The sequence below is a fragment of the Plasmodium malariae genome (assembly GCF_900090045.1).
Source record: "Plasmodium malariae genome assembly, chromosome: 3".
Lineage (NCBI taxonomy): Eukaryota > Apicomplexa > Aconoidasida > Haemosporida > Plasmodiidae > Plasmodium > Plasmodium malariae.
Window position 1 is genome coordinate 1,047,778 of NC_041777.1, and position 17,308 is coordinate 1,065,085.

A 17,308-nucleotide genomic window follows, 5' to 3' on the forward strand; every position below is an offset into this window, starting at 1 on the left:
TCAAAAGCAAGTTCGCGCATGTGTAGAAACCTGTATATATAAGAATACGTTTGTGTATGCATGTGTGTACATGTATACGCATATTTTCATGTATGTAAGTTGTATATATATATGTATGTAATATGTATGTATGTTTATATATATGCTTATACACGTGCATATGCGAATTTATGATAAAAAAAAAAAAAAAAAAAATACAAATTAATTACGAATTACTGCAAATTACGAATATAAAAACATTTCAAACGAAACAGCGAACGGGAATAATTTTTAGCACAATATAAATAACATTAAAAGGGAATACATATAGATAAGAATTTTGTGAATGTACATTATTACAGTGCGCGTGAAAAGGGTACTATATGTACATATTTATGTACACATATATGTACATATATATATATATATATATGTACATGTATATGCATATGTGAATGTGAATGTGCATGTATACATATTAAATACATGCGTACGTGTACTTTTGTATGCGTAGGTAGATGAAAAATATTATACTTTTTAAAAATCTCCAAAAAAAATAGGAAATGTTAAACAAATACTGACTTTTAATTTTATATATGCGAAGTGGGCATAACGAAAGACTGATTCATTAATATAAAACACCTCGTCTTCAAATAAAAACAAATAATAAATAAAAATTTCAATGTATTATTTCTCCATATATATTAAAAAAAAATAATAATTCAGTTCAAATATACCTCAACCTATTTTCCGCTACCATAAAACGTGCACTTTTAAGGAGACCTTTTTGTGTGCAATTTGCAAATATTTACAGAAGAAAAAAAAAAAAAAAAAAAAGAAGAAAAAAAAAACGAAACATAAAAAATGCAAAAAATGAAAAATAGAGTAAATAAAAATTAAAATTTAAATTACTTTTTAAGTTAACATTAAGTTAAAGTCAAAAAAAATAAATAACAGGATGAACAAAAAATGTATAGTAGGCTGAGTAAATGAGTGGGAATATTAAGGGCATGGGCTTGGCTACAATTATAAGAATATAAACTTAGCCCTATAGAGAATAATGGTGTGTAAAAGAAAAAAAAGTTAAGGGGAAAAATAACATCTTGTAATAATTAACATCCTGATTATTAGTGATAATGATACGCACAAGGAATTAATAAATGAAATGATATAATGTTCATACTGGTGAGATATACATACAAATACATATATATATATATATATATGTAAATAACAATAACGTTATAAATGGGATCATATTCCATGGTTCAAAGATAGTGAATTCGGTTGTTTCTTTATTTCAGCTCTTTATTTTAAAATATTTTTAAGCCATATTTTCTTTTTTTTTTTTTTTTTTGTATCATCTTATACGTAAGTAGTAGCTGCTAATGTGTTATTTATCTTTACCAGGCACTATATTTGTTTTATTCGTAGGTTATCGAAAATTTTACCCTAATGCTATCATATATATATATATATATATATATATATATATATATAATACGTAAGTACGTACGTATATATACGTACGCACAATCCTCCTGCTTAATCTGTTTGCAATACAGTATATTCACCAGTCAGGAAAAAATATATATACTTCCTCGTTACCAGAAGCATGGGCACCCTCTAACAGCATGTTCATTATTTGTATTTCTAAGCTCTTAATGGAAAGATAAAATAAATTAATTTAACTCTTTAAAATTTAGTATAACTTATCTGAGTTTTAAAATGTTAATTTTCCTTTATAAAATATAAAAGACATACCACATGAAAAATGTGAAATGTGAAAATGCATTTCGTTCTTCATTTAAAAAATGAGTTATCATAAGCATACACATAAAAAAAAAAAAAAAAAAACAGACATACAACGTAATAAAAAAACAAAAAACAAAAAAAAAAAAGAAATATACATATATGTATATATAAACATGTACCAAAATATGATTATATGTATGTATATTTACACGTGTAAGACATTGTGACAAAATAGGGGGAAATGGAAAAGGGAAAATAAATCAAGTATTTCTCTTGCTTTTTTCATAATTTTGAAATATTTTTACAATTATAAACCAACAAACCGTAAAAATATTATTAATATATTCATAATGATTAGTACCTAGGTACATATCCACTAAGCGAATATTTTTTAATAAAAGGATTATATCTCTTTTCAAGTCCATTGGTAATTTATAAATGTTGTTTCTTAACTTGGCGCTGATCAACGCTAACCATGTGTTTTCTTTGGCGCAGCTATTGAGGAGAAATGAAGGGAGGAACGGGGATAATGCATTATAGCGTATACAAAGAAGCGTACGTATGTATGTGTGTAAGTATACATATCCATATATATTATATAAAAGTACGCATGCATACATCATCACAATTCATATATATTAAAACAGCGCAATTAACACATCTCAGGAGGGTGCAGAACTTTTCCCATTATATGATAAGCATATTTCAAATGTCTTACTTGAAATTACGTAGTGATGTGTTTGGGTTGTCTACAAACAGTTCAAGCTCCTTCATATTTTTCAAAATATTAACGAATTCCGAGGCAACTATTTTCCACTCCAGTAATTTACTAAAAAGGGGAAAAAAAAGTGAGAAGAAGAAATATAACGTGAGAGGAAAAAAAAAAAAAAAAAAAAAGAAGACAATTCAGGATATAAGCATAAAGGGGGGGAAATGCCATACATGGTTGACAAAAAAGTAACGAATGGAAGTAACATCTGTACAATTTGGATGAATCTTCTTTATAAATAATTATTCAATACGATATGGAACTTGTTAAACTTACTCGTTGTCGTAATATGTTCGCAAGAATTTTATTAGGTCGTTTATTTGGACGCCTTTGCTTGAGATACTGCTCAGCCTAAAAAAAAGGGTGGGTACCAGTAAATGTGAGTAATTATATGTCTAAGCAGGTAGGCAAGGAGTTACGTAAGCAGATAAACAAAGTGCTACAAACGCTGTAGCATAAACTCTTTTAACGCTGGAAAATGAGAGAAAAAATTACTGCGAGTAGTGCGGCTTGTAGATCCGGGGCCACTCCTTGGAATAACAGGGAGGGATACCGTACCCATATAAAAATATGAGTATATTTTTCAAGTCATATATAATAGAATTTTTAAAATAGTTTACATTTACATTTGATGCATTAACAATTAGTGTTCTCAAAAAATGATTGATATATTTAACCATACGTTTTATATAAGTTATTTGAATAAAATGTTTTCTTAATTTATTTGCATTTTTTACTATCTTCAGAATATGTAATAATTTTATGTAACCAACAATAGTATATTTATAAATTACTATAGATCTGTTTTTTAAAGAAGAAAGTAAGTGAGTATAACTTTTTCTATTAAAAATATTCTGTAAATTGTAATTATGCACATATTCATTAGTGTCTATTTTGTTATATCTGTTATTCTCTTGTGTTATGTTTATTTTGTCTTGACTTAAATTTTGTTTTTCAAATTCGTTTACTTCACTTAAACCATATAGAAAATAATAAAATTCAAAAACAGTATAATTTCTTTTCTGATATATTTTAAAATATTTATCAAAATTTCTTGAAAAGGGTAAAAATAAAAAAGGGTATTTCTGTTGAAATATTAGAAGGATTTGATAAAAATTATTCCATATTAACATTTCTAATTCACAGTCACTATATTTTTGTATAATTATATAACAAAATTGAAGAGCGGTATGTATGTTTAACAGATGGCTACATATAACCTTCCTCTCTATATAATTTGTATATGTAGAGGCAAAAAAGAAATTTTCCTCATGTTGACAGTCTCTTGAAAATGTTCTCTTTGTTCCGTTATTTGAAAACTGAAAAATATTCCCCTTCTTGATACCATTATTTTCGCTTTTCTTGTCAGTAGGATTGTTACTACTTGGGAAGTTATCGAATAGTCTCTTCTGAGAAATTTTTTTCTGGTCCTGCTCAAGATATGTTTTTAGACCTCCATGCATTATGGAGAAGCTATCATTTTGCTCATATGCCTCTTCTGTGGATTTGTAAAAAATTTGAAATATACGAATATTCCCCTCTAGTATCAAATGTACAAGTGCTCGCAAAATTTCCATCAAAAAAAATGATGCATTTTTTGGATATATATAACTACTTATTTTTGAGTGAATGATACTATTCGGTAGGTACTCACAAAAATCAAAATGTTCTTTATTTTCTAAATACATTTTTTCCTTAAATCTGTCGAGTAAATTCTTGTTTCGACTAATTGATCTAAATAGGAGCATGACAATATAATCAGATATGGGCAAATATGGGGATAACTTTTTTAACTGATAAATTAGATATATCAAATTTATCAACTCTTCCACATATTCTTTCTTCGTTTTTCTTAATTTTAAAAAATGATTTTGTAATTTTTTATCATCATATATGTTAATATCGAAGAAGTCATACGCATGATAATTTTTTTTTTTTTTTTTCCTCTTTTTTTTAACGCACTGGTACGGATGATTCCACACGTTATTAGAAGTGTTAGCAGAAGCACTATTGGTAGCATCAATTCCAGTGTTATTATTACCAGCGATGTTACCTCTTCTACTTCTTGTTACGCTTGAAAGATATTCACAAAACAAATGCTCCTTGCTGCACCATTTATGATCTTTTGCTGATGAAAACATACTGTTCACCCTGCACGAGGTGTATTCCTTCTTAAACTTAATGTTACCTAGGCATTCCAACACCATCTTTATATCCTCCTCTTCCTCTTTTTGAATAATTAAGTCTTTGTCGTAAATAATTTTTCTCTGCTTGAAGGCTACTTTTTTTGGTGTCATATTTTCTGAACAGTTCAGACACTTTTTGTTATAAGTAATGCATGTACAATGGTTGTACTTATCGCTTGTGTAACAGTTCGTTAGCTTTGCAATTTTATCTATCAAGTTGTTACTATGGATGGGGTTGCCACAGCCGTTTCCACTGCCTGATTTCTTGTTTTGTTCGGTAGTTTTCCTGTTGGGTAATTCGTTCGCATGCTCGTGAGGAGGGGTATATACATGCCCACTTGTTTTCCCCTTCTCATTATTCTCTGTGTGGGTATCTTCACATATATCTACATGTGCATCTACACGGACATTTGCACTCCCGTCCGTATGTTTATATTCTGTTTTACCTAATATGCTATCATAACTTTTGCCAATATTGTTTAGGGAAAGCAAAGGCCTAAGGGGTAACAAAGTTTCGTAGGGCTGTCCTGATAACTGCACTGCGTCTGAATGGACAACCGTTTGTTTAACCGACTGTCCGTCCGAATAGTTATCCTCTTGCTTAACCATCCGTTTAACCGAGTGGTCGTCTGAACTACCTACATTTTTGTAAGAGCAAAGGTGGATGCATTTCATTCTTGTGTCTTGCTCTGTTTTTTGTAAATCCCTTTTTATATTATACTTATCATTCAGATTTAGAGAATACACAAAGTTTGCACATCTTTGAATAAGTAAGAAAAGAATAATTTTTGGCGTCCTATTATTTTTATTTCTTAAAAGTGATAAAGTGATATAAAATGCATGCATAAATTTTTTCTGATTTAAATTATTTTCATGAAAATAACTTAAATACTCACAAAATAAATTCTGTACAATTTTCTGTGTACAAATATATTTATTATGAATAAAACATAGAGAATATATACATCTAATTTTTACTAAATAATGTAGGTAATCTGAAATGATAGATTTATATAAACATTTAATGACTTCTACATTTATTGGTATATTAGAAACTGATATATTACTTGTCCATCTCTTTTTATAAACTTTTTTTTTTTTGTAGCTAGTAGAGGAGTAATTCTTATCGGAATTGTTTCCTTGTTCATTGAAATCATCGATGGTAGAAGTAGTGAAATTACAATCTAAGTAATCGGAACCACTTCCTGAACTGCTACTCTGAGTAGTATAATTATATATCTTAAGTAAGTCACTCTGTGCATCATTTTGAAACTGGTTAGCTAGTTTTCCTTTATTATTGTTTACACCATCGTTCATGTTATTATTTCTAATTTGGTTATACGTAGTATTTTCATTTTCATTATTATCTATTTCATTATTATTTTCTATATCAAAGTTTGTCACTTGGTTATAATTAACATGGAGAATGTTATTTAATGCATTCTTCTTTTTTCTGTGTACACTTACAATTTTGTCGTTAATTAAAGTAGTTGATACAACACCATTATTTAGCAGATTCCTTTTGTTTTCGTTGTTTTCCTTTTCTAAGTTAAATGGAGCATTATTCATAATATCGTTATTCATCCCACTATTTAAAGATACATCGGTAACAATATTGCCAAAATGAAAGCTACTCTTTTTATGTTTATTTTGTGTATTATATAAGACAGAATTTATAAATTGCATAGACGCTGCTCCTGCATCCTCCTCGTTGTTATCAATACCCTGGTTCATACTTCTATGATTGTTATTCCCTTCTTCGTTGTAGTTGGCACCACTGTGGTTATTCATATTGCTATTTGAGTTAATAGTATTGTTATTAATAATACTGTTGATATTATCATGATGCAAAGAATAATTATTTTTGTACTCACCAAAATGGGTAGTTACATTTTTGTTCAGGTAAAAAAAGGGAATAAAGGCTAAGGCAAAAGAAGATTCTAATTGTGAAAAAATATTATTGTCATTAAATAGTTGCTGTACCCACATACTAACACTCTGAGTTCTTCTAATTCTTCCTAAAATAAAAAAATCATTATCTACCCTAATCCATAAGAGAGGAATTTTATTTTTACTACAAATTCGAGCAACTAGTTTTCTGTTATCTAAACATAACAAGGATTTATCTTTTTTTAAAATTTTCTGTTTACAATATTCAATCATGTATTTGTCACTATCATTAGTAACTCCTATAAATTTTACAGTTCTGTTCACATAATTTTCTATTCCTTTATCAACAGAATTTATAATAGATGTGTATTCTTCATTTTTGTTTGCAAATAATGATTCATGTTTAAAAGCTACCTTTTTCCTTCCCTTTTCTGGTCTAGCATTAACACTAAACCTAGTTGGTGTTATATTATTAACTAAATTTTTTTTAACTACTCTTATTCCATCATCTTCTATTATTTCTATCTTTAAATAACAAAAGAAAAACTTATTCTCATCAACAGATAATGGTATATTATTGGACACGTACGTGTTGAGGTAATTACCAACGTATTTTTTATTATTCATCAACATGTCTTTTATCCTTTCTTTCATCCGTTCCTTCAACTTTTCTTTTTTCCTTTTTTTATCCTTCTTTTTATCCTTCTTTTTTTCCATCTTTTTTTCCATCCTTTTTTCCATCCTTTTTTCCATCCTTTTTTCCATCCTTTTTTCCATCTTTTTTTCCATCTTTTTTTCCATCTTTTTTTCCATCTTGTGTTTTATGTATTCTTTGTCCAGTCTGTGTTGTTTGTCCTTTTCGTACCTCTTGTCCCTTTTGTGTTTCTTGTCCTTTTTTCTTTTCTTCTGTATTTTTTCCCCCCTTTTCAATCTTTTCTTCGTTTCATTCTTCTCTGATTCGTCCTGTTCATTCCTTTCGTACTCCTCTTCTTTCTTCACTTTCAACCGAAGAGTGTTATTCTTTTCCTCATCCTTTTCATTCTCCCTGATAACGATGCTAAAATTGTTTCGTTGTTCCTTCTTTAACTTGTTCTCAACAATGTTTGAATTTTCACAAGTACGTGAATTATACGTATCATCATAATCATACATGCAGCTTGTATTGTCGCGCTCACAGGAAGAAACAGGCTGTTCGTTAGTTTCCCCTATTATATCAACTTTATCCACTTCATCCTTTATTCTCATTTGTTCCCCTCTTTTTTTATCTTCTTCATTTTGCTCCTCACTTTGATGCTCATTTTGTCGCTCTCTTTTCCTCTTCTTTTTCTTTTGCTTTTTTTTCTTTTTTTTTTTTTTTTTCAAATCACACACTCGTTCCTCGTCCTTGGTATGGTCATAGTCAAAAATATTTATCTCTTTATCTTTCATTGTGGATAAGTTGGAATCGCTCAATAATTTCTTCTTTTTATGAATTTTGTTCAGCAGCAATAAGTAATAGTACAGACGAAACACCGTTTTCCACTGAGGGTATATACAGTTTGTGTAAAATGGAGAAGTGTTGTATTCATATATATTAGGTTTGTCTATACAAATTTCACTCAATTTCTGTAAATTACAATTTTTAAATTTTTGAAAAGCAATTATATTATTGTACAGATTACCTTTTCCAGTGCTTAGTATTAGATCTTCTGAACCGGCATATCCAAAACCAAGATAAAAATTTCCATCTCTTCCTATAAGATCTAAGCTGTCAAAATTTGCATACGGTAAATTAATTAATTCTTTTTTTTTCCTCAGAACATAATTTCTATTTATTTTCATGTACTTAGTTAATCTTTCTGTCCTTGACTCCTTTCTGCATGTTATACGTTTAATTTTTTTTATTCTTTTTTTGAGTATCTTTTTGAGTATTTTTTTTTTTTGTTTTTTCCGCTCTCTTTTTTTTACTGTTGATATGTACTGCTCCGCCTTGTATACATCCAATTTTGCTGTTTTTCCTTTTTGCTTTCTTTTCCTTTTTTCTCTTTTCATTTTTCTCTTTTCTTTCTTTGTCTTTTTTTCATTTTTATAAATTAATTTCCTTTTAATTTTGTTGTCTTCCTTATCTTCGTTGTTATTGATATCCACTTCGATTAAGAAATTCCTTTCGAAGGGGTTCTTAATGTCTTTTTTATCGTTTTTTTCGTCTTTATCAGTTTTTTCATTATTTTCACTTTTTTCAATTTTTATCCTATTCAAAATATCGGGCTCTACTCCCTTCGCAGGGGCTACTATCAAATTGGAATTCTTTACGGAGTATGCCTTAACACGTAACGTCCCTATCTCTTTAGAAACGTCTTCTTCCCCTGTGTAACAACTGATCTTTTCTTTTTTTTTGAAAAGAGCACCTTTGTTAACATTTGTTTTATGCATGAGTTGGTTGAGATCATTGAGAGTCTTGACTAGGTTACTACCTAGCTGAAAAAAATTTTTGCTTTTTTTTTTTATGATATATTTCTTTAGAAGTTTTTGACTTTTTTTACTAAATTCTTCTTCTGGATATTCATAAAAATGATCTATTTGATGATTTTTTTTTTTTAAAAATGTTAAAAATTTTCTTTCTATGTTATTATAAAATTCGTTTAAGCATGCCTTTTCAACAAATTTTTCAAAATATATTTTGTCAAGATACGTTTGCATTACCATTTTTTTATTCTTATTGGTATAATATGTAGAAAACTCATTTATATTATTTTTTAAGTCTACATATTTATTTAATTCTAGTAAATTATAAATAATCATAGCTGATATATCTGCAAGAAAATAGCTAGATTGATATTTTTCATCAACAAAACTAAATGGATTAATTGAATTTTGACTTACCAAAAAATTAAAATTATCCATTGATGTTCCTTTTCTTTGTAAGTGTACATTGAATGCTAGTATATACTGACCTACCCCATACCCTTTAATGTATGTTTTAAAAAAATAGGAAAAGTATTTTTCAAATAGTTGGAACTGTTCATGTTCGTCACTTTTTAATTCGTTTGGACTTATAATCAGGTCTACTTTCTTCATTTTAAATTTATTCTTTGGCAATTGCTTGTAGCTTTCAATGTATCGTCTCGTGCACTCGTTGAAGACCTAACAAGGGTAAGTCCAGCAGAGCGGGAAAAAAGAAGTATATGAAGCGGGGATAAGATTACCACAAAAAAAAGCGGTGTAACACAACACGGCACAGTATATAATGGCGGAAGATCTAGTAACATAACACTTAGGAGCACAACAATAAGCAGCGAAACACATAAAAGCGAAACACATAAAAGCGAAACACATAAAAGCAAAACACATAACACTGTACAACACGATGAAATAGCATAGACGGGCTGAGGAAACCGCCCAGCTGCCGAGCCAAGCCCGTACGCTTGGCCCGCTCTCATTATTACCTTTTTCCAAAACTTGGATGCATTGATAACTTTCTTCTTACTCTTAAAGTACGAAAAAAAGAGCGAAAAACAGTACTGATATATGGAGCTACAAAAGGGGAAGCTTTTCAGAATGTTAAAGAATATCCTGACACATAAGAAGCATTTGAGAAAATATAGGTTATTAAACATATAATGCATAATAAATTTATGAGCATCGGCTACTTCATCTGTTAATACAGTTTCTAATGGAAATGAGGAACCACTTTTTGCCATATCATAATAGTGAAATAAATTTACATCACCAAAAAGTTCAACCATGGAACAGTACCTCTCGCGTAATTCATAAAAAATGACATTCATTTCTACTGTACCAAGAATATTTTCAATAAACTTTTGCAAAATAAAGCATTTGAGCATGTATATAAAATAAATGTTTTCTTTTTTTACTAAATATACATAATAATCAAAACATAGGGATAATATACCTTCTGCTAGTATAATTTTATAGCTATATATATTTATGTTATATAAAATATCATATATATTATGTAAAATGTATGTAGAAAATACAATTACATTGCCAAATATAAAATATTTATTATTCTTTAGGTAAATATATGGCTCAGCGATTTTACTATTTAATATATTACTGTTAGCAAATATACTATACCCATTTTTCATATCATCATATGTATGTGAATTAATAGAACATTCAATATTTTCTGAATTATAGCAATTTTCAAAATTCGCAAAATTTAAAGGAATAAATAATATTATTAAATTATCATATGGAAAACATTCTTTGCTTATATCTATGAAGCATTTTAGGATATACCCTATGTGAATATTAGAATATACCAACTCGTTTTCATAATCCTTTGTTGAAAAGGCATAAATATTTGGAACAATTTGATTGTTTACTTTTTCATAATAACAATTATATTCTTCCTTCGATTTGTTTCTTAATGCACGCTCATATCTCGTGTGGACTTTTTGTGCGAAGCTTTCCTTTGACGTGTGATGGTTAGTTAACAGGTCTGCTGATTTTTCTCTGCAGCTGTTCACATCCTTGTCTATACCTCCCCTGTCATCTTCTTTCTTCGTCTCTCCGGCAGACAGAAGATGCGGGTTTTCTTTCACCTCCTTTGCTTCTTTCACCTCCTTTGCTTCTTTCATCTCCTTTGCTTCTTTCATCTCCTTTGCTTCTTTCACCTCCTTTGCTTCTTTCACCTCTTTTGCTTCTTTCACCTCTTTTGCTTCTTTCACCTCCTTTGCTTCTTTCATCTCTTTGCTTCTTTCACCTCCTTTGCTTCTTTCACCTCTTTTGCTTCTTTCACCTCCTTTGCTTCTTTCACATCCTTTGCTTCTTTCATCTCTTTGCTTCTTTCACCTCCTTTGCTTCTTTCACCTCCTTTGCTTCTTTCACCTCCTTTGCTTCTTTCACCTCCTTTGCTTCTTTCACCTCCTTTGCTTCTTTCACCTCCTTTGCTTCTTTCATTCTTTTGTTTTTATTTTCACTTTCGCGATTGGCTCCATAATCGTCATAATGCGCACATGTTCCTGGCCTGCCGCAGATATCGTCCTTCCCTTCGCTAGTCCCATCGGAATCTTCATAATATTTTTTACACAACTGATTGTACGTACGTTTCATACAACTTGTAGAACTACGCTGCTTCTGTGAAAAACCATTATTACTCTCCCCTCCTGTTTTCGTAATATCGTAGTTGCTTTTGCTAAAGCCACCCCTATTCGATATGTCCTTATTTTTCATCTTGCCATAGTGTTCTAAGGAATATATTTTGTTACTTCTCAAAAAATATTCGCTTCTATATAAAAAATCATAATTAATTTTTTGAAAATCCTTAAAATTTAAATCATTTAAATGAATAAAGTTAAAATCTCCAGCGAACAAAGCCACTTGATCAGGGAATAGTTTCCCCTGTTTATTAGTAGTTTTATAAACAAAACAATTTTTTCCAAATTCTTCATAAATGTCTATTAAGCTGTTTGACGATATAACAAAATAAGGATTTTGAGTTTTAAATAGTATATCCCAATAACATTTTGAATAAACACTATCAATTTTGGATAAAGTAGGAAACCAAGTATTTGGTTTCGAATAATTCTGCACCGTTATAAGTGTATTTTCATTTTTTTTAAAATATATTTTATTATTATATGAACTCAAATTAAAAAATTGAAAACTCAAACTTATATTTATATCAATCTTTATATTATATTCTTCTCTTTTTTCTATTATAACAATATCGTTGTTATTACAAAAGTTTTCTAAATTAGCATAATTTTTTTCTTTTTCCTTGTTGAATATTTCTTCATCCATTCCTATGAACATGTAATTGTTTTCTTTTAAATAATTATCACCAATGTATTTATTTAAGGAAATAAAATCTATGATATCACCCTGGGATATGTTTTCCTTCCCCTTTTTTTTTTTTTTTTTTTTTTTTTTCTTTTTTTTTTTTTAGATTTATGATTAAAGGAAAACGAAGGATATTTTTTACCCTCACTGGGATTATACTGAGTTATTCCCTTATCTGAGTAGTTCTCCTGCTCACGTTTTTGGTATGTATAGCCATAACCACTAGGGGGATCTTGTAGCCTGTTATCCTGTTCACCTTGTTCGCCTTCACATCGTTCTCTCTGACCACTTTCTTCCTCACTGCATTCCTCTTCACGGCTTTCATCTTCTGTTTCACTATGCGTATTAACTCTGGAGTACTCCCCTTCTGTTAGTTCTTCCTTCCTAAGTCCTTGGTAACTCTGGTAATCATTCAAGAACCCATTTTGTTGTGTAAGTGCCATCCCATTGAACACACAGTTGTCATCCTTAAAAGGTGAGCCTTTTCTTTTTCCTTTTTTTTTCTCTTTTTTATATTTTGCCCTTCTCGCCGCTCTCGCCGCTGTTTCTTCACCATTGGTTATATTCCATTCTGACCAATGGGGGTTATCTCTTATTCCATTTTGAAAAATGTTGTAGTTGTAATTATGGCCTTTATTCTTTTCAGAGAAGGGTATTACTGCATTTTTATCTTCAAAATGTATATTATTATTAGATGAACTGTTATATATTATGTAATATCTTTTTTCCTCCTTTCCATTTATCTTTATATCTTGATAAGAACTGGAATGAATATTATGCGGAATTTGAAGAATAACGAAGAGCTTTTTTTCTTTTTTTCTGCGTCTAAATTTTATGTACGATTCGTCCTCTTCTAAAGGTACTTCCTTGAAGTCTTTTTCGAATGAGTTGTCTTTTTTGTTTTGTATATTAGCTATATTTGGTATATTTGTTATGTTAGCCATATTTGCTTTATTTTCTTTACTTTCTTTATCCTCTGAACTTGTATCATCCCTTGCACACACATCCCCCTCTACATGGACTTCCTTGTTAACAGGACTTCGAATTCTTATGTTTTTTAGGTCGAAATTATTCTTATTAAAATCTTCTTCATCATACAAATAATATATAGGCATATAGAGGGATATGTTCATATTGGTACCTCCTTCAATTCTTTCATTGTTCATGTCTATGTCGACGAACAATTCCTGCTTTTTCAGCGAAAAATGGTAATTCATTTTTTTTTTTTTTTTTTTTATTTTCCTTTTTACTCTTTGATATTTTGTTATTCCAAGCAAAATTACTTACCTTCAAACTATAAACCACCTCCACATAGGCTATATAATCTACGTATGTGTATGTGGAGGTTGTTTTAACTTATATGTTCTTTTGTAAAGCGAAAAGAAAAATGCGTAAAGTTCGAAGCACAATAGCCTCTTCATTGATTAAAGCTTAATAAGCATCTTCCTTTTGATTACTTTTTGCATATCTATTTTTGCTTTAATATATAATATACTAATTATTCTATTTGTCCCAAGTCATACTTCATGTATTTGTTCCAACAAAAAAACATTAATCTTTAAAAAAATATATATATATGAAACTCAAACTTTCTTGTTAATATTTTGGCGGAATATTAACTTGACATTTTCCTCTTTAATGTAAAGTAAAACGAAAAAGTCAAAATTTAAAAATAAAAAAAACAAAAAAAAAAGTAGCTATATATATATATATATATATATATGTATACATATGTATACATATGTACATTACGAATTACCAATTTTATGTTTTAAAATTACAAAAATTATAATAAAGATTAGCAGAATAATAAGAGGAAAATTCGGTTAATTAAAATGGAAAAAACAGCAAATTGTAATACCGCAAAATATTGTGAAGTCGCATTAAAAAAAGGAAAAAAAAAAAAAAAAAAAAGGAAATAGAATAAATGGAAATAGAATAAATGGAAATAGAATAAATGGAAATAAAATAAATGGAAATAAAATAAAAGGAAATAAAAAGATATTATAAAAGCATTATAGGATATAATTTATTTTTTCTTTATTTCAAAAATTCCACATTTTTGGAAGTAAATGCATGTATATACGTTGTGGAGCCGCCTATTAGTGAGGGTACGAACAAAACTACATACAAAATATGCACATATATAGATATTTACTCATACATATATATGTATATATATGTATGTATATATATGTATGTATATATAATGTATTTTACATATTGGAATAAGTTCCTATAAATAATACATTTGTTATCTGTAAACTATAGAACGGTGTGTTAAAACGCATGCTGGAATACTGAATGAGTTTATAATAAGAGCGAAAGTAACATTATATTTTTGAAATGAGCTGAATAAAAGAAAAAAGAAAAAAATTATTATTTTATTATCTTTTTTTTAGCCTGAAAAGAATTGTGAGATATAAACATTTACGATATAAAATAAAATAATAATTTAAATTAAGTAAAAACGTTATATACAATGAAGTTATATCAAAGAAGGGACTAAAATAAAATACACAAAGATAGAAAAATTAAAAGTTAAGCTATTTTTTCGCTATTCTTCAACCTGAAAAAAAAAAAAAAAAAAAGGAAAAAGAGGATAAACGAGTATATATCTCTGCTTATAACAACACCCATGTATGTTTCTTTGTGTATATATAACACAAGGATGAAGTTCTAAGATAAAAGGTAAATTATAAGCTCACAGAAAATACATGAAATGATATGACATAAACATAGTGGAACTGTGGTGTAAACACGTATGAAATAAAATGGGCTGAAATAGAAATTGAAATTTTGGAGCTTTAAAGTTTTGAAGCTTACATATATATACTCAACTTTTTCTTCAGATCAACATCCACTATATTTTGCTTTTCTGTTTTTTAAATAATAAAAAGAGTCTTCTATTTTTCGACACTTTCATGTATTAATAACCAAGAAGTAGTTTTTTCATCTAATATTTCGGCGTTCTTTACAAAATCCTACGGAAGGTAAGATGAATATATTTGACGACAAGCTAACTCCAATTTTTCTAATTTTTTGAGGTAATTTCTCAAATCATGTTTCGCGAGTGGTGGAAAATGGGTGGAACACACGTGTGCACATGAATATTTAAAAGTGTATATACAAATAATAATATATATATATATATATATATATATATATATATTTATATATGTAAATGTATATAATACATGCTTATGCTTGTGCGTACAAATTTAAAAGTTACCCCGTTGTACTTATTTATGCCTCCATACGCTACCAGTTGGTTTTTCCAAATAAAGAGAACGAAATTAGAACGAGCGAAATTTAAGTTTGGTCCCTCCGTCCATTCTTCAGTTTTGGAATCGTAAATTTCAACTGAACTTAAATCCTTTACACCGGTAGATCCCCCTTAAAACGAAAAAATGAAAAATGCAGAAATTTCAAGCTTCAAATTGAGAACTCAAAGTTGCAACTGCTAAGAAACTACCACAAATGAGAGAACTGCAAACGAATAAATTAACAAAGAGAAAGATAAATACCCAGCGAAATATACAACAAGGAAAAAATGAAGCAATCTTTTTTTAGACAGTTTTAAAATTGAGAATACTACACAAAAAAATTTTCCAAATAAAATAATATTTCTTTTTATAAAATTTTTTCATATATACCAATAGCATATATCTTGTCCTTAAAAACGATTGTAGCCAACTCTAGGCGCGCCTGTTTTAAAGGCTTGCACAAATTCCATTTCATATTTTGTTCATTTAAATTTAACATTTCTACACTTTTGTGAACTCTGCCATAATTCCCTATTCCATCTTTTCCCCCGATAATAAAAATCGTATGCTTAAAAATAATTGCACTTGCTGAATGTCTTACACAGTTAAGAGGTGGCAAAGATATCCATGCATTAATTTTATTATCATAGTATTCAACACTTTTTAAAATATGTTGATTTCCTTCTCCACCTAAAATAAATAAATTATTATCTTCTGTACATATACCGCAAAAATTTGACCTGGAAAAATGCATTAGATTTATTTGTTTCCATTTTTTTTCTTCGGCACAGTATTTTTCAACTAACGCATATTTTACTTTTCCGTCAGTTCCACCTATGGCTAATATACATCCATTTTTGGTTAAACACAAAAAATGACCGTATCTCAGAAAGGGCAATTTTTTTATTTTCTTTTGTAAAATGTAATTCTTATCTTCGTCTACTGATATATTTAAACTTATTAACTCATTATTTGAGTTAATTGTTTTTTTTGAATCATTGACTGTGTAGGAGTATACTATGTTTATTTCATCATTAATTTCTTTATTTATTATTTTCGCGTCTTCTTTGTTTATATAACACTTGTTTATTTCTTCATAACAAATTTGACGAGGAACGTTTTTCATACTTTTTGTGTCTATTAACATGTTATCCTTATTTGTTGTATTAATGCTATTTATATCTCGAAAGGTATTATTGTCTCCAGTTGTACCATTAGTGGTCGAATTTGTAGTACTAAAAATATTATCCCTATTTAACATTTCATCCTTATTATTTACTCTAATTATATTTGTGCCATCATTCAAATAATTTTCTCTGTGTATACCATCATCTGGGAAGTCCTTACTCAAAACACTCATTTCCTTAATTTTAAGAAAAAAGAAAAATAGATCGAAAAAATTACTGGAGAAGGGCACTTGCAGATGATGGATACGAGTATACACATATAAATGTATGTACATACATATATATATTTATATATGTTAGGTAAAACAAAATGCCACAAAAAAGCAAACATATATAAAAAGGGAAAGGATTAATAGAGTGATGTTCTATTTAAAAAGGAAAAAAAGCAAATATGAAAAAAAAAAAAAATGCTCTAAAAGGGTATATGAACAAGGACTATTTAGTTACAATAAAATAACAAGTATAATGGACAAAAACAATGCATACTAA

General features: G+C 28.8%; 2 protein-coding genes across 2 annotated transcripts; both read right to left on the minus strand.

The window, feature by feature from the left end:
- Positions 1 to 1,994: 1,994 nt before the first annotated feature.
- Positions 1,995 to 13,583, minus strand: PmUG01_03031100 (conserved Plasmodium protein, unknown function; the record flags this gene model as incomplete). Its single annotated transcript, XM_029003053.1, is given in 7 exon segments — positions 1,995 to 2,229; positions 2,453 to 2,563; positions 2,780 to 2,854; positions 3,062 to 9,702; positions 10,005 to 11,363; positions 11,377 to 12,441; positions 12,456 to 13,583. 7 exon segments carry the CDS (start codon positions 13,581 to 13,583, stop codon positions 1,995 to 1,997), a joined length of 10,614 nt encoding a protein of 3,537 aa, XP_028859525.1.
- Positions 13,584 to 15,272: 1,689 nt separating this feature from the next.
- Positions 15,273 to 16,992, minus strand: PmUG01_03031200 (kelch protein, putative; the record flags this gene model as incomplete). Its single annotated transcript, XM_029003054.1, has 3 exons — positions 15,273 to 15,350; positions 15,599 to 15,762; positions 16,023 to 16,992. 3 exons carry the CDS (start codon positions 16,990 to 16,992, stop codon positions 15,273 to 15,275), a joined length of 1,212 nt encoding a protein of 403 aa, XP_028859526.1.
- Between the last annotated feature and the right edge of the window lie 316 nt (positions 16,993 to 17,308).